Source organism: Oncorhynchus nerka, linkage group LG2 (assembly GCF_034236695.1).
Source record: "Oncorhynchus nerka isolate Pitt River linkage group LG2, Oner_Uvic_2.0, whole genome shotgun sequence".
Classification (NCBI taxonomy): Eukaryota; Metazoa; Chordata; class Actinopteri; order Salmoniformes; family Salmonidae; genus Oncorhynchus; species Oncorhynchus nerka.
In genome coordinates, this window is record NC_088397.1 from 6,288,336 (window position 1) to 6,311,645 (window position 23,310).

Below are 23,310 nucleotides of genomic sequence, written 5' to 3' on the forward strand. Positions count from 1 at the left end.
AACAACTTGATGGTCAACTGAATCAAAGGCCTTTGATAAATCTACAAACAGAAAAGACAGACTGAACCCCGCTCAGTGTGTTCTTTTCAATGAAGAAGCTTTTAACTGAGTTCACTAGGGATTCATAGACTTTGGCCAGGATAGGGAGTATAGAGATAGGACCATAGTTATTAACATCTGAGGGATCTCCACCCTTTAGCAGTGGGAGGACGTAAGCTGATTTTCAAATGCTGGGTATGGAATTGGTCAAAAGACTCCAATTGAAAATGTGAGCCACAGGTTCAGTAATAATACCGGCTGCTATCTTTAAAGGAGGTCGGAGTCAGGTTGTCTGGACCTGCAGACTTTTAGTGTCTATGGCCTTTAGTGCTTTATAGACATCAGTATAAGAAACAGGCTCAAAGTTAAAATGGTTCAAATGAGGGCCTATATCATAGTTGACTGTAACAGAGCTGACATTAGAGGCCTGGGCCCCACCATTATCAACAAACTGAACCAGCATATATGAAGTGCTTGTTAAAACCCCTACAATATGGGCTTCATCTTTCACATCATTAGAATCCATCATTAAATGGTCAGGAAGGTCAGAGGATACATTAGAACCTGACACTGATTTGATTCGCTTCCAGAACTTGGTAGGGGTGTTTAGGTTCTCTGTGACGACATTTAAATAGTCATCTGATTTGGACTTCCTGATCAACCCTGTGCATGTGTTTCTTAGCGCTCTGAAGGAGTTCCAGTTAACAGGAGCATTTGTATGTCTAGTTTGAGCCCAAGATATATTTCTCTTTCTAATGAATTGTGCCAAGTTATCTGAAAACCAGGGAGTGTCCCTTCCACTGATTCTACATTTCTTCACAGGGCTTATCACAAATGGACACAAATTTCATATAAAAATAGTCCCAGGCAGTGTCAACATCGGGAATCAGAGTCACTCTGTCAATATTGTTTTTTTAAAATTATATATTATGGTACAGATCATGTAAGAACGCTTGCTCATCAAACTGTCTAAAATGTATTTTCTAAATATAACGGGGTTTGGCTTTGGTCATTTTTGTATTTCTAACACAAGCAATTGCACAGTGATCACTGACATCATTACAGAAGATCCCAGTTGATGTGTGTTTGTGAGAGGTATTCGTTAGAATAATGTCCAAAAGAGTTGATTTGTTAGGTGCTCTGGGATTCCGTCTGGTTGGGAACATTAATTAATTGAGCGAGATCCAGAGAGTCACACAGTTCTTTAAAACAGTCTGATACAGATGTAAGAATGTTCCAGTTCAAATCTCCCAAAAGAATGAATTCAGAGTCCTTTAACTTGAGCAGGACATCAGAAAGAGTTTAGTGTGTCTCCCGAAGCCGACTACAGTGATGTGGGAGTCCTTACATACGTTCACTTTAACCGCAAGCAATTCAAAATGTTTGGCTTGGTAATCGAGAGAATTTCAGGGGTGTTAAACTCAGATTTAACATAAATTGCAACCCCTCCTTTACTCATCCGATCAGCTCTAGAAACCATGAACCCATCAATGGAAATCCAGTTATTTGACACAGATTTCTTCAGCCAAGTTTCTGATGAAACCATTATTTCTGCATTTGTTGTTTTGGCACATATTTTAATCATGTCTATTAATACCATTAACATGCAAGAGGACAAAACCTTCTGTTTTTAAAATCATCGGGAGTCGGTAGAGATTGCATGGTATCTACCCACCCAGGGTTTGGTCGCACATTACCAGAGATCAACAATAAAAGCATAACAATATATCTCAGTTGACCAATGCGTGAGGACTTGGCAGAGCCAGCACCATTGTCAATAAAACAAACAGTCTTTTGACACAGGGAAAAAAGTAAATCAATAGTTTGAGATTTTGGAAGTATGCCATCAAGTGTAGGTCCAGTTGCGTTTGAGTGGTATAAATGCAGAGAGAGACCAAGTTCCTGGTGGTATTGACATGATGGTCTCGGAGTGTTTGCAAATTGTAGGGCATAAGGCGAAGATAATTCACTGACCCATTGATCATCCAGCCTATTTAATCCAGGATGGCATTGAGTAAAGAGCAGGCACAGTAACAGCTACATAATGCCGGATTTTAGAGGTATTTCAGCACAGGTGTGCAACAACCAGTAGACTGTTGTGCAGAACGTAGATGTTCCCACGGCCCAAGGTGCATCAGGTTTTCCAATCCGATAACCGCTTCTCCGCTCCTAACTTTCAGTGGTCACCAGCGCTGGCGTAGCAGGCCTTGCACGCAGACAGACGCTCCTAACCTTCAGTGTGCACCAGCGCTGGCGTAGCAGGCCTTGCACGCAGACAGACGCTCCTAACCTTCAGTGGTCACCAGCGCTGGCGTAGCAGGCCTTGCACGCAGACAGACGCTCCTAACCTTCAGTGTGATCAGCGCTGGCGTAGCAGGCCTTGCGCGCAGACAGACGCTCCTAACCTTCAGTGGTCACCAGCTGGCGAGCAGGCCTTGCGCGCAGACAGACGCTCCTAACCTTCAGTGGTCACCAGCGCTGGCGTAGCAGGCCTTGCGCGCAGACAGACGCTCCTAACCTTCAGTGTGATCAGCGCTGGCGTAGCAGGCCTTGCGCGCAGACAGACGCTCCTAACCTTCAGTGGTCACCAGCGCTGGCGTAGCAGGCCTTGCGCGCAGACAGACGCTCCTAACCTTCAGTGGTCACCAGCGCTGGCGTAGCAGGCCTTGCGCGCAGACAGACGCTCCTAACCTTCAGTGGTCACCAGCGCTGGCGTAGCAGGCCTTGCGCGCAGACAGACGCTCCTAACCTTCAGTGGTCACCAGCGCTGGCGTAGCAGGCCTTGCGCGCAGACAGACGCTCCTAACCTTCAGTGTGATCAGCGCTGGCGTAGCAGGCCTTGCACGCAGACAGACGCTCCTAACCTTCAGTGTGATCAGCGCTGGCGTAGCAGGCCTTGCACGCAGACAGACGCTCCTAACCTTCAGTGTGATCAGCGCTGGCGTAGCAGGCCTTGCACGCAGACAGACGCTCCTAACCTTCAGTGTGATCAGCGCTGGCGTAGCAGGCCTTGCACGCAGACAGACACTCCTAACCTTCAGTGGTCACCAGCGCTGGCGTAGCAGGCCTTGCACGCAGACAGACGCTCCTAACCTTCAGTGGTCACCAGCGCTGGCGTAGCAGGCCTTGCACGCAGACAGACGCTCCTAACCTTCAGTGGTCACCAGCGCTGGCGTAGCAGGCCTCGCGCGCAGACAGACGCTCCTAACCTTCAGTGTGCACCAGCGCTGGCGTAGCAGGCCTTGCACGCAGACAGACGCTCCTAACCTTCAGTGTGCACCAGCGCTGGCGTAGCAGGCCTTGTGCGCAGACAGACGCTCCTGACCTTCAGTGGTCACCAGCGCTGGCGTAGCAGGCCTTGCACGCAGACAGACGCTCCTGACTCGGCAAGTTCCAACTCCAGAAAGGTGTCGGAAAAAAATAAAGGCCTCTCAATCCGAAATCTTTGTATAAGTATATTTCGTAAAATAGAGACTGAGATCTAAAAAATAATATTTGTTATATACAGCATCCACCTTCACATCAAAAGTAGTTGCTTCTGTAAACAGGTTCAGGGTCATTAAAACATAACTCTTAAAACTCTGATTTCAATGATCACATACAAACGGACAGACTGATTGGCTACCATCTTGGATTTGTAAATGTAATTAATAACTTAATAAAGTTAAAAATAAAACCAAATCTTCCATCCGTTTCCTCAACAAGCAAGATACTGAATCCAGTTGTACAGCATCTATTTGTGAATACAGAACATGGTTTCACGTATCTAGGTATTAAAATCACACCAGAAATTAGCTCCTTGAGCTCAACGAATGATGAACCAATGGTACCGAGTATAACATAATCCATCAACAGCTGAACATTACTGCTTGTATCTATTATTGGTAGAATAAATATCATTAAGATTAATATTCTGCCCAAATTCCTTCATCTATTTCAATCAATTCCTCTGGCTACACCAACTTTAGATCTGAAAGATACCTGGAGCAACAGAACACCAAGGCTTAGACTTCCTCTTCTTTATCTGGCCTATGACAGAGGGGGGTTGCGACATACAGTGGTATTACTGGGCTTCACAAATTAGGGCTGCAATGTTTTGGTTCTCCAAGAAACAATACCTACCCTGGCTGCAGACTGAAATGCTATTCACAACAGGCTTAACTTTGGATGGTTAGAGCGTTGGGCCAGTAACCGAAAGGCTGCTAGATGGAATCCCCGAGCTGAGAAGGTAAAACATGTTGTTCTGCCCCTGAACAAGGCAGTTAACCCACTATTACTAGGCCATCGTTGAAAATAAGAATTTGTTCTGACTTGCCTAGTTAAATAAAGGTTAAATAAAATAAAACAACTCTGCCACCTTTAACATAGAATAATACTATTAATCCCTTTGTTAAAAAGACCAACTATATGCCACAAAGTACAGCAATATCTGGGTGAATCAGACTCATTTCATATCATCCTCCACTCACTATCACAAGGGTTAGTAACTACACAGACTCATTTCATATCATCCTCCACTCACTATCACAAGGGTTAGGAACTACACAGACTCATTTCATATCATCCTCCACTCCCTATCACAAGGGTTAGTCACTACACAGACTCATTTCATATCATCCTCCACTCACTATCACAAGGGTTAGTAACTACACAGACTCATTTCATATCATCCTCCACTCACTATCACAAGGGTTAGAAACTACACAGACTCATTCCGCCACTCACTATCACAAGGGTTAGAAACTACACACTAATTTCATATCATTCTCCACTCACTATCACAGGGGTTAGAAACTACACACTCATTTCATAGAACCCTAAAACACTGTCAGTTTGTCTACTTCACTTCTTTAGTCTCCTCTCTGATCACTCCAGACAGACCAGTGAATAAAACAAATGCTGGCAATACTGGTGTCAAACCATGCAAGTGTCAGTAGCATGTAGCACATTAACCTTTCTATTGAAACAGTTCTACTGCAACTTTTCATGCACAGCGGGAAGTTGGAATGAACACAGACTTAATTAGAAAAAACCTGTGCTTACTAAGTGAAACAGATTTCTCCTCCTCTTCATCTTTAATGTTGACATTCAGCTCCAGTGTTTGACTGCAGTCTTCCAGCTTCACTGATGCCATCTCTGGATCCTGCAGAGCAAACTGGGCTCCACTGTCACAATCAGGACCCAGTGACTGTAGGTTTGGACTCAGTGTGGAAGGAGAGTGGCAGGCTGGGTTTGTCCTCACTGTTGATGTTACCGGCCTCAGACTTAATCTGTCAGCCTGTAGTAATAAAGAGAAACGGACACAAAAGTTATTGTCTTGACAGTTCTGTTACGTTCATATTCTCTAAAAATATTTTTTAAATTGCCAATTATGTAATTACAATAGATCAGGTAGCTAAGCATTGACAACAAAACATTAATTCATTCACATTAGACAAAGTACATACTTTAAATTACACAACACAAGTGCACGTAACCATAACATGCCATTTATAAAAAAGAAAACGTCTCCTTTAAGCAGTACTTCAAAGTATTTTTACTTAGTTACTTTACACCACTGCTAATTGTATTTCCCGTTCACACCATAGTAACAATTATAGATAAAGATTGAAACAACTGAAGGTGTCTTAATATTAGTACACATGTAGAAAACTGATAATCATTACATTCAGCTTCAAAATAGTGCGACCGTGAAATTGTCTATCACTCATGCACCTGCACTGCTACCCCATTCATAGATGTTAACTGCTTTAGTACACCTGCACTGCTACCCCATTCAGAGACGCTAACTGCTTTAGTACACCTGCACTGCTACCCCATTCAGAGACGCTAACTGCTTTAGTACACCTGCACTGCTACCCCATTCAGAGACGCTAACTGCTTTAGTACACCTGCACTGCTACCCCATTCAGAGACGCTAACTGCTTTAGTACACCTGCACTGCTACCCCATTCATAGATGTTAACTGCTTTAGTACACCTGCACTGCTACCCCATTCAGAGACGCTAACTGCTTTAGTACACCTGCACTGCTACCCCATTCAGAGACGCTAACTGCTTTAGTACACCTGCACTGCTACCCCATTCAGAGACGCTAACTGCTTTAGTACACCTGCACTGCTACCCCATTCAGAGATGCTAACTGCTTTAGTACACCTGCACTGCTACCCCATTCAGAGACGCTAACTGCTTTAGTACACCTGCACTGCTACCCCATTCATAGATGTTAACTGCTTTAGTACACCTGCACTGCTACCCCAATCAGAGACGCTAACTGCTTTAGTACACCAGCACTGCTACACCATTCAGAGACGCTGACTGCTTTAGTACACCTGCACTGCTACCCCATTCAGAGACGCTAACTGCTTTAGTACACCTGCACTGCTACCCCATTCAGAGACGCTAACTGCTTTAGTACACCTGCACTGCTACCCCATTCAGAGACGCCAACTGCTTTAGTACACCTGCACTGCTACCCCATTCAGAGACGCTAACTGCTTTAGTACACCTGCACTGCTACCCCATTCAGAGACGCTAACTGCTTTAGTACACCTGCACTGCTACCCCATTCAGAGATGCTAACTGCTTTAGTACACCTGCACTGCTACCCCATTCAGAGACGCTAACTGCTTTAGTACACCTGCACTGCTACCCCATTCAGAGATGCTAACTGCTTTAGTACACCTGCACTGCTACCCCATCCTCTTCACTGCCAGATTCTACAGTGATGCTGTCTGAAAAGCTCCTAGGAAGAACGCCTTCCTTCAGAGCCATGGTCTGCGTTTCACCGAGCATCTCAGCCCGGAGGACATAGAAAGAAGGAACAAGTTGTGGCCAACGATCAAGATAGCACGAAGTGAGGGGAAGGCTGCTTACTTCGTCGGAGGGCGAGGCTTCGTCAACGGTTCACAAATCCATTTTCCTCCCTAAATTCTCACCAGAAGGAACAGGTTGATGGTTTCAGCCATGGTATTCTCATTTCCCTTATGTTGTTTACCTAACAAGCATCAGGTGACTATTTTTTTTCGGAATACTCAGGTACTTCAATTTATTAGTTTGTTCTTGTATCACCAGAAGACCTATTTTGTTTACAAACTTACAAAGAAGATTGAACGCTGCATTTATTTTGTATGTATACAGTAACTAAGATACTGTTTTAAAGGGCATACAGGTCTGCTCTGACTTTACACGGTTATTGTTCTATTTAGTTATTAATACTTATTTCCAAAAAAGGTCTTAGGAACGTGTAACGCATGTAAAGCATTTTTATTCAATTATTTTATGATCAGTTTTCATATATACTTAAAATAGTAGGTACTCTTTTATTTAAATTATTATTTTGCATTTTATTTCTCAGAATAGTTCCTGAATTACACTAAAGTGTGTTTTTAGTCTCTTTTACTACAACAACCCTTGGTTTGGTCTTGAACATAATTTTCAGTTGAGTGGAATTTCAAAACTGGATGACGTCTAGCTCAAAGGTTATGGAATAAGCTATTTTCACTTTAAATTGACTTAAAATGGTGCTGATCTCGGTTCCTTATGGTTTACGTTCACTGCTCCTACGTCTTTGACTCATCCTACTACAGTTTATACTTTCATATCTTTGTTGTTTTGTCTTTGTCTATAGTTTCTCTTAATGCTAGGGGGTTACAAAACTATGTGAATAATAAGGCTTGTTGTTTTGTCTTTGTCTATAGTTTCTCTTAATGCTAAGGGGTTACAAAACTATGTGAATAATAAGGCTTGTTGTTTTGTCTTTGTCTATAGTTTCTCTTAATGCTAAGGGGTTACAAAACTATGTGAATAATAAGGCTTGTTGTTTTGTCTTTGTCTATAGTTTCTCTTAATGCTAGGGGGTTACAAAACTATGTGAATAATAAGGCTTGTTGTTTTGTCTTTGTCTATAGTTTCTCTTAATGCTAAGGGGTTACAAAACTATGTGAATAATAAGGCTTGTTGTTTTGTCTTTGTCTAGTTTCTCTTAATGCTAGGGGGTTACAAAACTATGTGAATAATAAGGTTTGTTGTTTTGTCTTTGTCTAGTTTCTCTTAATGCTAGGGGGTTACAAAACAATGTGAATAATAAGGCTTGTTGTTTTGTCTTTGTCTATAGTTTCTCTTAATGCTAGGGGGTTACAAAACTATGTGAATAATAAGGCTTGTTGTTTTGTCTTTGTCTATAGTTTCTCTTAATGCTAAGGGGTTACAAAACTATGTGAATAATAAGGCTTGTTGTTTTGTCTTTGTCTAGTTTCTCTTAATGCTAGGGGTTACAAAACTATGTGAATAATAAGGTTTGTTGTTTTGTCTTTGTCTAGTTTCTCTTAATGCTAGGGGGTTACAAAACTATGTGAATAATAAGGTTTGTTGTTTTGTCTTTGTCTAGTTTCTCTTAATGCTAGGGGGTTACAAAACTATGTGAATAATAAGGCTTGTTGTTTTGTCTTTGTCTAGTTTCTCTTAATGCTAGGGGGTTACAAAACTATGTGAATAATAAGGCTTGTTGTTTTGTCTTTGTCTAGTTTCTCTTAATGCTAGGGGGTTACAAAACAATGTGAATAATAAGGTTTGTTGTTTTGTCTTTGTCTAGTTTCTCTTAATGCTAGGGGGTTACAAAACAATGTGAATAATAAGGCTTGTTGTTTTGTCTTTGTCTAGTTTCTCTTAATGCTAGGGGGTTACAAAACAATGTGAATAATAAGGCTTGTTGTTTTGTCTTTGTCTAGTTTCTCTTAATGCTAGGGGGTTACAAAACAATGTGAATAATAAGGCTTGTTGTTTTGTCTTTGTCTAGTTTCTCTTAATGCTAGGGAGTTACAAAACTATGTGAATAATAAGGCCTTATTTTTATTAGCTAAACAATTTCCAACAGATTTTTGCTTTTTTTTTTGAAGAGTCTCAATTTCGGCTGATGCCAACTTCTGGAGGTCACAGTGGGGCAACGATATTTGTCTTTCCCATGGATCTGAACGCTCCGCTGGTGTCACTACAATGAAAAATACCTTTGGTGGTAATATTCTACACTCAGAATGTGACCCCTTTGGTCACTTTATTTGTCTTGTGATCAGTTACAATGACATTACGCTCATTACTGTAAACTTCTACGGGTACAACACCAAACATGGCTTAAATGTAAATGTAATGATCAGTTACAATGACATTACGCTCATTACTGTAAACTTCTATGGGTACAACACCAAACATGAGAATGATGAGTTGCTTGAATCTATAGAGAAACATATACTTCATTGGTTATCTAAATTTCCCAATTCGTTATTATTGATAGGAGGGGACTTTAACATTACAATAGATAACTCAACTGATAGATGGCCCCCAGGTAGGCCAACCAATCAGAATTTGGGTTTAATACTTTTTATGGAAAGTTTGATCTTACTGACATATGGAGAGAGAGGTTTCAGGCCACAGATCATTCACTTGGAGAAACAAAACAGGTTCCAGACATTCCAGAATATAGATTTTTGGCTTATATCCAAATGTATTGATAGTGAGTGTGTTACTACTGATATTTGCACTACTCCCCTCACAGACCATAGGGTCATTTACATTGATATCAAAATATTTACCCCTGATACTAACCTGGGTAGAGCATCCAACTGGAAGCTAAATAGCTCATTATTAAATAATGATATAGTAAAATTTGAGGTTAAAGATCTGCTCTCACACTTTTGGGAAAGGGTTTGTGAAGAAAAATCTTTATTGCAAGAACTGGGAGCTCTTTAAATTTGAGGTGTCCAAATACCTTAGAAAATAAGGTAGTAATCTTGCTAAGACCAGAAGAGCTGAGGAGGAAAAGGTGATCATTAACTTCCCTTTCTCGGAGGTCCCCAGACGGGCTCTCAGGGGAGGAGAAGATGGAACTAATTGAGTACAAAATAAACTGGATAATATATATATATATATATAATAAAAATACATATCATTAAATGCAGACAGATTGCGCACCGCCATTTTACCAGCACGTGGGACTTTTATATTTTTACACAAAGCCAATAACATCTCAAATACATTGACTCTTTATTAAATTACATTTGAATGATACACGTTCAAAAAGAAAAATCTAGCTACGTGACGTTTATCACGTTTTTCACCCATTCGGTTTGACACATAAATAACACACACAACCTTTACCAAACGTGGTAATACCTTGACGGATGTGTTACCTAGCATGTTATGACGTCGTCTTTCGACATTAAAAAGTTTAAACGTGCTATTACATACCTGTAATAATGGACCCAATGGTTATCGTCTTCACAGCACAGTTCTAGCGCTTCCTTTATCTGAAGAATGGAGCGCGCTTCCCCAGAACTACTTCTTCCTCTGCATTGGAGTTTAACGGCGTTTGGAATCGAATATGTAGCATTACCGCCCCCAACTGGACTATAAAATAAACCCATTACACTTTATGATACAAAATGGCCAACCGCAATGAAGCATACAGTATATCACTCAAATCAAATCAAATTGTATTTGTCACATGCTCCGAATACAACCTTACCGTGAAAGGCATACATATAGACCTTTAACCAACAATGCAGTTCAAGAAATAGAGTTGAGAAAATATTTGCTAAATAAACTAAAGTATTATTATTTTTAAAGTAACACAATAAGATTACATAACTTTTAATGACTACTGACTTTTGATATATATACACTACCGTTCAAAAATTTGGGGTCACTTAGAAATGTCCTTGTTTTTAAAAGAAAAGCGCATGTTTTGTCCATTAAAATAACAAAAAAATTATAGAAATACAGTGTAGACATTGTTAATGTTGGAAATGACTAATGTAGCTGGAAATGACTGATTTTTAATGGAATATCTACATAGGCGTACAGAGGCCCATTATCAGCAACCATCACTCCTGTGTTCCAATGGAACATTGTGTTAGCTAATCCAAGTTTATCATTTTAAAAGGCTAATTGATCATTTTTCAATTATGTTAGCACAGCTGAAAACTGTTGTCCTGATTAAAGAAGCAATAAAACTGGACTTCTTTAGACTAGTTGAGTATTTGGAGCATGAGCATTTGTGGATTCAATTACAGGCTCAAATGGTCAGAAACAAATGACTTTCTTCTGAAACTCGTCAGTCTATTCTTGTTCTGAGAAATGAAGGCTATTCCATGCGAGAAATTGCCAAGAAACGGAAGATCTCGTACAACGCTGTGTACTACTCCCGTCACAGAACAGCGCAAACTGGCTCTAACCAGAATAGAAGGAGGAGTGGGAGGCCTCGGTGCACAAATGAGCAAGAGGACAAGGACATTAGAGGGTCTCAACATCAACAGTGAGGAGGCGACTCCGGGATGCTGGCCATCTAGGCAGAGTTCCTCTGTCCAGTCTCAACATCAACAGTGAAGAGGCGACTCCGGGATGCTGGCCATCTAGGCAGAGTTCCTCTGTCCAGTGTCTGTGTTCTTTTGCCCATCTTTCATTTTCTTTGGCCAATCGGAGATATGGCTTTTTCTTTGCAACTCTGTCTAGAAGGCCAGCATCCTGGAGTCGCCTATCATATCGCATATCATATATACAATACATTCATTGGCTTGCGGCCATACCAGCTGTAATAAGCCTGGTCTTGGAAGCTAAGCAGGGTCGGGCCTGTTAAGTACTTGGATGGTACGCTGGGAATACCAGGTGCAGTAAGCTTTTTTGTCCAGCAGGGTGTACTCGTCTACTATTTCATCAGGGAGCAACTGTCTTTATGTATCACAGTTTCTCTCAATAGCCAACAAGCAAAACAGAGTCAACAAGACACAACTTTTGCAAAACAGTAAATGCTTTTCAAAAAGGTAGTTGTCTTTTTAAAACATAAAAACATTAATTAAAAAATATATTATACAGTCAAAATTGCAAATACATTAATCAATAGAAAATTACTGCCTGTAAAAAGCTGGAAGAACAACTATCAAAAGGTGCAGAATTATGGGAAATTACTCTCCTTTGAGTGTAACGTCTGCACTCCATTATTGGTTAGACCAGCCATAACTAACCTAGCAGGTTAAGATAATCCACGTGGCCAGTTAAGATAATGAAGTTAAGGTTAGGAAAATGGTTAGGATAATTAACGTGGAGGTTAGGATGATGAGGTTAAGGTTAGGAAAAAGGTTAGGGTTTTGCTTAGCTAAAATGCTACAGTTGTCAAACAATCAACTGGTTGTTCAACAATCATATCAGCCACACAAAACGGTCTTAAGTGGCAACAAATCTTCTCAATTAGCTGATTCACTTTCCATACACTCACTTCTGTTGATCCTCCCACTTCTGTCAACAGGCCCACTTTCAGACACACTCTGTATATGCTGTTACCCATGACTCTAGCCAATGGCTGGCTGAGCTAGCTAGATTTTTCTACCCAGAGACCACCAAAGAATATCCTGATTAGATATGCTTTTCTCTTAATAACCCTTCTCTTTCCAACAACAACTTGAAGAGATGAAATCAGAAAATTATTACAATTATTGTAAAGACGAAATATAAATTAAAACGATCGTAATTAAAATGACATTTTATTTTAAAAAATGTATATACATTTTTATCAAGCCATTAGCCTTCTCTGAAGGCCCTCATGGTTCCCCAATGCTTGGATCTAGATTAAATCATCCTGACAGAAAATCTAGACTAGGGCAAGTCAGACTATTTTAAACCATATCTGCAAAAAACTAATTTAGTTACTACAGTTTAAAAGTGGAATTTATTCTAGGATTAGGCTTAATCTATGTCCACAGAGCTGCAGGATAGAGTTTACTAGATGAATGAAGTGACGATCCATTCAGACCAGCCTTACTGATTTAATTTTCATAACTACATTAGTGCAGTCGGAAGTTCTTCATGGATGTGTAAGGTCAGAATTCAACACAGCAATAGACTGGGTCATAATTTATGTAGGTTTAATTTATGAATAGCATATAGAACCTGGTTTTACCATGAATAACCGATTTCCCAATCTTCTCCTCCTCTTCTTCTTCATCTTTAATGTTGACATTCAGCTCCAGTGTTTGACTGCAGTCTTCCAGCTTCACTGATGCCATCTCTGGATCCTGCAGTGCAAACTGGGCTCCACTGTCACAATCAGGACCCAGTGACTGTAGGACCCTAACCCTGACTGCAGGATGTGCACCAGAGCTGTTACCAGATCATTTAATGTTAATTTCTCTACCACAAGCCTCCTCCAAGTTGTTTTAGAGAATTTGGCAGTATGCCCAACAAGCGTCTCAATTGCAGACCACCTGTATGGTGTTGTGTGGGGAGCGGTTTGCTGATGTCAATGTTGTCAACAAAGCACTCCATGGTAGCATAGCGTTAGGGTATGGGGGATAACGAACACAATTGCATTTTATCATGGTAATTTGAATGCACAGAGATACCATGACAAGATCCCGAGGCCCATTATCCTGCCAATCATCCGCCACAATGTCTGAAGGACCTGTACACAATTCCTGGAAGCTGCAAATGTCCCAATTTTTCCATGCCTGCATACTCATTAGACATGTCACCCATTGAGCCTGTTTGGGGTGGTCTGGATCGACGTGTACCACAGCTTGTTCCAGTTCCCGCCAATATATAGGAACTTCGCACAGCAATTGAAGAGGAGTCCCAGCTAGCAATGAGGAATCGGCCCAGAAGCGGCCAGGGACCGGTGTTGTGCCGAAAATCTGGCAGTGTGGAGATTTTCGGTACAATACCGTCATCGAACTACCAGCTGGAGTAACGCAGTAACCCAGTGTCTAAAACACTCTACTTCACTGTAGTAACCCCAGTGTCTTAGACCGCTGCGCCAATCGGGACAGTCCATCCAAAAAGTGTTTAATGCTTATCAATTGCCTTGCACAAAGTATCAAAATACTAAAATATAACTTAAACAGGACTCTTAAATAATTTAAGTTAAATAGTATTTTTGATCACAGAAACAATGATAAAATATGGACAAATAAAATAATAATGAAATGTCAATTACATAAAGCAGCCCGTGTAATCATCTGCCAGAGAGTAGCCCCAGTCGGTCTGAGACCCAAGTAATACATTTGGGCCCGATAACTCCGTAATACTGCCTAAGGCGGCCCAGACTCGGGCCATGACGTCGCCGAGTCTGACTCTCAGCCGGAATCGGCACAGATGCACTGTGCTAGCTGGGATGTGACATCATTCTAAAGGCCACAATCAACTCTATGCAAAATAGATGTGTCCCGGCGGAGGCAGCGACCCCTTCTCATGTGATGGGGTTGGTTCATCCCAAGGATCCCGGAATGCACGGACGATGTTAGTGGGGGAACAGGAAGTTCCGGACAGAAGCGCACCATTATTCAGTGTAAAGAAAGCGCCAGAACGGTGCAGTCAATAAGATAACATTTTTGTCCTTTTCTATATATTACTACAGGTATGTAATAGCACGTTTAAACATTCTAATATCGAAAGAACATGTCGTACCATTTTAGGTAATACAGCCGTTAAGGTATTATCACGTTGGGTAAAGGTGTGATGTGTTATTTTTATGTCAAGCCGAGTGAAGAACGTGATAATGTTAACTATTTTACAAGTTACATAGTTAGAGCCTTTGGTGTTTGTCTGAGTGGATGTACATGGTTTTCTCAATGTAATTTCACAAATAATATATTTACTTGAGATGTCTGAATTCGTTTTACAATTTATTAGTTTTGTGTCAAATTCACGAACTGGTCAAATGGCGGCGCCACTCGGTCTGCATCAACAGACTTCAGTCCAGGCAGAGTGGATGCAGCAGAGAGACCATTTCACGGTTGCACTACTATTTTAAAGCTTAATGTATTGATTATCAGTTTTCTACATGTGTACTAATATTCAGACTATTTAAGTTATCGCTGTCTATACATATTACTATGGTGTGAACGGAAATACTATTGTTTGTTGATTTAAATAACACAGCGAAGGTTATTCAGAAAAATAGTACATAGTGCTGCCTAAAACATACTGCAACCTTGTACTAAATGGTTTTTGAGTAATTTATGCATTTATGTGAATTCAGGAAATCTACCATAGATTAAGTGCGCTTAATTGTGTAGCCTGATTTAAAGCGTAAACGTTGTCTAATGTGAAGGAATTCATGTTTTGTTGTCAATGCTGAGCTACCAGATCTATTGAAATGAGATCAATGCGTGACTTGGACAGGAGCTGAGTACCGGCACCTCAAATGTATATTGTTTGAGCACATGTTCCTCTTATAGAATATTAGCTCAACAGTATTGTGGTACTCCTGCACCTAGATTTAAATAATCTTTTTGAGAGTAAAGAAAGTGCCAGAACTGAGAAGACAACGTTAGTCTTTTTCTCATTGTTACTACAGGCCGACTCAGATTAAGTCTGAGGCCGGTAACATCAACAGTGAGGACAATCCCAGCCTGCCTCTCTCCTTCCACACTGAGTCCAAACCTACAGTCACTGGGTCCTGATTGTGACAGTGGAGCCCAGTTTGCTCTGCAGGATCCAGAGATGGCATCAGTGAAGCTGGAAGACTGCAGTCCAACAATGGAGCTGAATATTGACATTAAAGATGAAGAAGAGGAGGAGAAGATTGGGGGATCTGTTAGTTATGGTAAGAGCAGGTTCTGTCTATCCAAGTTTGTGTACTGGCATAGAGCAGTGGGGTGGAGACACTTGCAGAAGTTGGCATTTTATGGTAAGAGCAGGTTCCATCTAACTAAGTTTGTTGTTCATTACAACTTCCCACTGTGAATGAAACGTTGCAGTAGAACTGTTTCAGTGAGAAGGTAGATGTTATTTCATGCTACTGACAATTGCATGGTTTGACACCAGTATTGCCAGCATTTGTTTTATTCACTGGTCTATCTGGAGTGATCAGAGAGTAGACTGAAGAAGTGAAGTAGACAAACTGCCAGTGTTTAAAGTTCTATGAAGTGAGTCTGTGTAGTTTCTAACCCTTGTGATAGTGAGTGGAGAATGATATAGATCATAATTTCCACGATTTTTGAGGTACTTTTAAAATAGTTTTATTCCCCATTGTATTGCACAGCCTACTGATATGAATACATACAGTACCAGCCTACTGATATGACTACATACAGTACCAGCCTACTGATATGAATACATACAGTACCATACTACTGATATGAATACATACAGTACCAGACTACTGATATGAATACATACAGTACCAGACTACTGATATGAATACATACAGTACCAGCCTACTGATATGAATACATACAGTACCAGCCTACTGATATGACTACATACAGTACCAGCCTACTGATATGAATACATACAGTACCAGACTACTGATATGAATACATACAGTACCAGACTACTGATATGAATACATACAGTACCAGACTACTGATATGAATACATACACTACCAGCCTACTGATATGAATACATACAATACCAGCCTACTGATATGAATACATACAGTACCAGACTACTGATATGAGTACATACAGTACCAGCCTACTGATATGAATACATACAGTACCAGCCTACTGATATGAGTACATACAGTACCAGCCTACTGATATGAATACATACAGTACCAGCCTACTGATATGAATACATACACTACCAGCCTACTGATATGAATACATACACTACCAGCCTACTGATATGAACACATACAGTACCAGCCTACTGATATGAATACATACAGTACCAGCCTACTGATATGAATACATACAGTACCAGACTACTGATATGAGTACATACAGTACCAGCCTACTGATATGACTAAATACACTACCAGCCTACTGATATGACTAAATACACTACCAGCCTACTGATATGACTACATACAGTACCAGCCTACTGATATGAATACATACAGTACCAGACTACTGATATGAGTACATACAGTACCAGCCTACTGATATGAACACATACAGTACCAGCCTACTGATATGAATACATACACTACCAGCCTAGTGATATGAATACATACACTACCAGCCTAGTGATATGACTACATACAGTACCAGACTACTGATATGAATACATACAGTACCAGCCTACTAATATGAATACATACACTACCAGCCTACTGATATGAACACATACACTACCAGCCTACTGATATGAATACATACACTACCATCCTACTGATATGAATATATACAGTACCAGCCTAGTGATATGAATACATACAGTACCAGCCTAGTGATATGAATACATACACTACCAGCCTACTGATATGAACACATACACTACCAGCCTACTGATATGACTAAATACACTACCAGCCTACTGATATGACTACATACAGTACCAGCCTACTGATATGAATACACGACAGTACCAGACTACTGATACGCGTACATACAGTACCAGCCTACTGATATGAATACATACACTACCAGCCTACTGATATGAATACATACACTACCAGCCTACTGATATGAATACATACACTACCAGCCTACTGATATGCGTACATACAGTACCAGCCTACTGATATGAATACATACACTACCAGACTACTGGTATGAATATATACAGTACCAGCCTACTGATATGACTAAATACACTACCAGCCTACTGATATGACTACATACAGTACCAGCCTACTGATATGAATACACGACAGTACCAGACTACTGATACGCGTACATACAGTACCAGCCTACTGATATGAATACATACACTACCAGCCTACTGATATGAATACATACACTACCAGCCTACTGATATGCGTACATACAGTACCAGCCTACTGATATGAATACATACACTACCAGACTACTGGTATGAATATATACAGTAGCAGCCTACTGATATGAATACATACACTACCAGCCTACTGATATGAATACATACAGTACCAGCCTGCTGATATGAATACATACAGTACCAGACTACTGATATGAATACATACAGTACCAGCCTACTGGTATGAATATATACAGTACCAGACTACTGATATGCGTACATACAGTGCCAGACTACTGATATGCGTAAATACAGTACCAGCCTACTGATATGAATACATACAGTACCAGACTACTGATATGAATACATACAGTACCAGACTACTGATATGAATACATACAGTACCAGCCTACTGATATGAATACATACAGTACCAGCCTGCTGATATGAATACATACAGTACCAGCCTACTGATATGAATACATACAGTACCAGACTACTGGTATGAATATATACAGTACCAGACTACTGATATGCGTACATACAGTGCCAGACTACTGATATGCGTAAATACAGTACCAGCCTACTGATATGAATACATACAGTACCAGACTACTGATATGAATACATACAGTACCAGCCTACTGATATGAACACATACAGTACCAGCCTACTGATATGAATACATACACTACCAGCCTAGTGATATGACTACATACAGTACCAGACTACTGATATGAATACATACAGTACCAGCCTACTAATATGAATACATACACTACCAGCCTACTGATATGAACACATACACTACCAGCCTACTGATATGAATACATACACTACCATCCTACTGATATGAATATATACAGTACCAGCCTAGTGATATGAATACATACAGTACCAGCCTAGTGATATGAATACATACACTACCAGCCTACTGATATGAACACATAGAGTACCAACCTACTGATATGAATACATACACTACCAGCCTACTGATATGAATACATACAGTACCAGCCTACTGATATGACTAAATACACTACCAGCCTACTGATATGACTACATACAGTACCAGCCTACTGATATGAATACACGACAGTACCAGACTACTGATACGCGTACATACAGTACCAGCCTACTGATATGAATACATACACTACCAGCCTACTGATATGAATACATACACTACCAGCCTACTGATATGAATACATACACTACCAGCCTACTGATATGCGTACATACAGTACCAGCCTACTGATATGAATACATACACTACCAGACTACTGGTATGAATATATACAGTACCAGCCTACTGATATGACTAAATACACTACCAGCCTACTGATATGACTACATACAGTACCAGCCTACTGATATGAATACACGACAGTACCAGACTACTGATACGCGTACATACAGTACCAGCCTACTGATATGAATACATACACTACCAGCCTACTGATATGAATACATACACTACCAGCCTACTGATATGCGTACATACAGTACCAGCCTACTGATATGAATACATACACTACCAGACTACTGGTATGAATATATACAGTAGCAGCCTACTGATATGAATACATACACTACCAGCCTACTGATATGAATACATACAGTACCAGCCTGCTGATATGAATACATACAGTACCAGACTACTGATATGAATACATACAGTACCAGCCTACTGGTATGAATATATACAGTACCAGACTACTGATATGAGTACATACAGTACCAGACTACTGATATGAATACATACAGTACCAGACTACTGGTATGAATATATACAGTACCAGACTACTGATATGCGTACATACAGTGCCAGACTACTGATATGCGTAAATACAGTACCAGCCTACTGATATGAATACATACAGTACCAGACTACTGATATGAATACATACAGTACCAGACTACTGATATGAATACATACAGTACCAGCCTACTGATATGAATACATACAGTACCAGCCTACTGATATGACTACATACAGTACCAGCCTACTGATATGAATACATACAGTACCAGACTACTGATATGAATACATACAGTACCAGACTACTGATATGAATACATACAGTACCAGACTACTGATATGAATACATACACTACCAGCCTACTGATATGAATACATACAATACCAGCCTACTGATATGAATACATACAGTACCAGACTACTGATATGAGTACATACAGTACCAGCCTACTGATATGAATACATACAGTACCAGCCTACTGATATGAGTACATACAGTACCAGCCTACTGATATGAATACATACAGTACCAGCCTACTGATATGAATACATACACTACCAGCCTACTGATATGAATACATACACTACCAGCCTACTGATATGAACACATACAGTACCAGACTACTGATATGAGTACATACAGTACCAGCCTACTGATATGACTAAATACACTACCAGCCTACTGATATGACTACATACAGTACCAGCCTACTGATATGAATACATACAGTACCAGACTACTGATATGAGTACATACAGTACCAGCCTACTGATATGAACACATACAGTACCAGCCTACTGATATGAATACATACACTACCAGCCTAGTGATATGAATACATACACTACCAGCCTAGTGATATGACTACATACAGTACCAGACTACTGATATGAATACATACAGTACCAGCCTACTAATATGAATACATACACTACCAGCCTACTGATATGAACACATACACTACCAGCCTACTGATATGAATACATACACTACCATCCTACTGATATGAATATATACAGTACCAGCCTAGTGATATGAATACATACAGTACCAGCCTAGTGATATGAATACATACACTACCAGCCTACTGATATGAACACATAGAGTACCAACCTACTGATATGAATACATACACTACCAGCCTACTGATATGAATACATACAGTACCAGACTACTGATATGACTAAATACACTACCAGCCTACTGATATGACTACATACAGTACCAGCCTACTGATATGAATACACGACAGTACCAGACTACTGATACGCGTACATACAGTACCAGCCTACTGATATGAATACATACACTACCAGCCTACTGATATGCGTACATACAGTACCAGCCTACTGATATGAATACATACACTACCAGACTACTGGTATGAATATATACAGTACCAGCCTACTGATATGACTAAATACACTACCAGCCTACTGATATGACTACATACAGTACCAGCCTACTGATATGAATACACGACAGTACCAGACTACTGATACGCGTACATACAGTACCAGCCTACTGATATGAATACATACACTACCAGCCTACTGATATGAATACATACACTACCAGCCTACTGATATGCGTACATACAGTACCAGCCTACTGATATGAATACATACACTACCAGACTACTGGTATGAATATATACAGTAGCAGCCTACTGATATGAATACATACACTACCAGCCTACTGATATGAATACATACAGTACCAGCCTGCTGATATGAATACATACAGTACCAGACTACTGATATGAATACATACAGTACCAGCCTACTGGTATGAATATATACAGTACCAGACTACTGATATGAGTACATACAGTACCAGCCTACTGATATGAATACATACAGTACCAGACTACTGGTATGAATATATACAGTACCAGACTACTGATATGCGTACATACAGTACCAGACTACTGATATGCGTACATACAGTACCAGCCTACTGATATGAATACATACAGTACCAGCCTACTGATATGAATACATACAGTACCAGCCTACTGATATGAATACATACAGTACCAGCCTGTTGATATGAATACATACAGTACCAGCCTACTGATATGAATACATACAGTACCAGCCTGTTGATATGAATACATACAGTACCAGCCTACTGATATGAATACATACAGTACCAGCCTACTGATATGAATACATACAGTGCCAGCCTGTTGATATGAATATATACAGTACCAGCCTACTGATATGAATACATACAGTACCAGCCTGTTGATATGAATACATACAGTACCAGCCTACTGATATGAATACATACAGTACCAGCCTACTGATATGAATACATACAGTACCAGCCTGTTGATATGAATACATACAGTACCAGCCTGTTGATATGAATACATACAGTACCAGCCTGTTGATATGAATACATACAGTACCAGCCTACTGATATGAATACATACAGTACCAGCCTACTGATATGAATACATACAGTACCAGCCTACTGATATGAATACATACAGTACCAGCCTACTGATATGAATACATACAGTGCCAGCCTACTGATATGAATACATACAGTACCAGCCTGTTGATATGAATACATACAGTACCAGCCTGTTGATATGAATACATACAGTACCAGCCTACTGATATGAATACATACAGTACCAGCCTACTGATATGAATACATACAGTACCAGCCTACTGATATGAATACATACAGTACCAGCCTACTGATATGAATACATACAGTACCAACCTATTGATATGAATACATACAGTACCAGCCTACTGATATGAATACATACAGTACCAACCTATTGATATGAATACATACAGTGCCAGCCTGTTGATATGAATATATACAGTACCAGCCTACTGATATGAATATATACAGTACCAGCCTACTGATATGAATACATACAGTACCAGACTACTGATATGAATATATACAGTACCAGCCGACTGATATGAATACATACAGTACCAGCCTGCTGATATGAATAAATACAGTACCAGACTACTGATATGAATACATACAGTACCAGCCTACTGGTATGAATATATACAGTACCAGACTACTGATATGAGTACATACAGTACCAGCCTACTGATATGAATACATACAGTACCAGCCTGCTGATTTGAATACATACAGTACCGGCCTACTGATATGAATACATACACTACCAGCCTACTGATATGAATACATACAGTACCAGCCTGTTGATATGAATACATACAGTACCAGCCTACTGATATGAATACATACAGTACCAGCCTGTTGATATGAATACATACAGTACCAGCCTACTGATATGAATACATACAGTACCAGCCTACTGATATGAATACATACAGTGCCAGCCTGTTGATATGAATATATACAGTACCAGCCTACTGATATGAATACATACAGTACCAGCCTGTTGATATGAATACATACAGTACCAGCCTACTGATATGAATACATACAGTACCAGCCTACTGATATGAATACATACAGTACCAGCCTGTTGATATGAATACATACAGTACCAGCCTGTTGATATGAATACATACAGTACCAGCCTGTTGATATGAATACATACAGTACCAGCCTACTGATATGAATACATACAGTACCAGCCTGTTGATATGAATACATACAGTACCAGCCTACTGATATGAATACATACAGTACCAGCCTGTTGATATGAATACATACAGTACCAGCCTACTGATATGAATACATACAGTACCAGCCTACTGATATGAATACATACAGTGCCAGCCTGTTGATATGAATATATACAGTACCAGCCTACTGATATGAATACATACAGTACCAGCCTGTTGATATGAATACATACAGTACCAGCCTACTGATATGAATACA

General features: G+C 40.1%; 1 protein-coding gene across 2 annotated transcripts in view; it reads left to right on the top strand.

The window, feature by feature from the left end:
- LOC115116980 (zinc finger protein OZF-like) overlaps positions 1-23,310 on the top strand; it is a 171,776-nt gene that overhangs the window by 73,158 nt on the left and 75,308 nt on the right. Inside the window, exons 1-2 of one of the 2 annotated variants that reach the window (XM_065022428.1) lie at positions 14,350-14,436; positions 15,379-15,627. The exons of the other annotated variant lie outside the window; for it this stretch is intronic. Coding sequence (XP_064878500.1) covers positions 15,525-15,627 — 103 coding nt within the window. The 5' untranslated portion in view covers positions 14,350-14,436; positions 15,379-15,524. Of the gene's footprint in view, positions 1-14,349; positions 14,437-15,378; positions 15,628-23,310 lie in introns of those variants that run through there. 2 annotated transcript variants of the gene reach the window in all.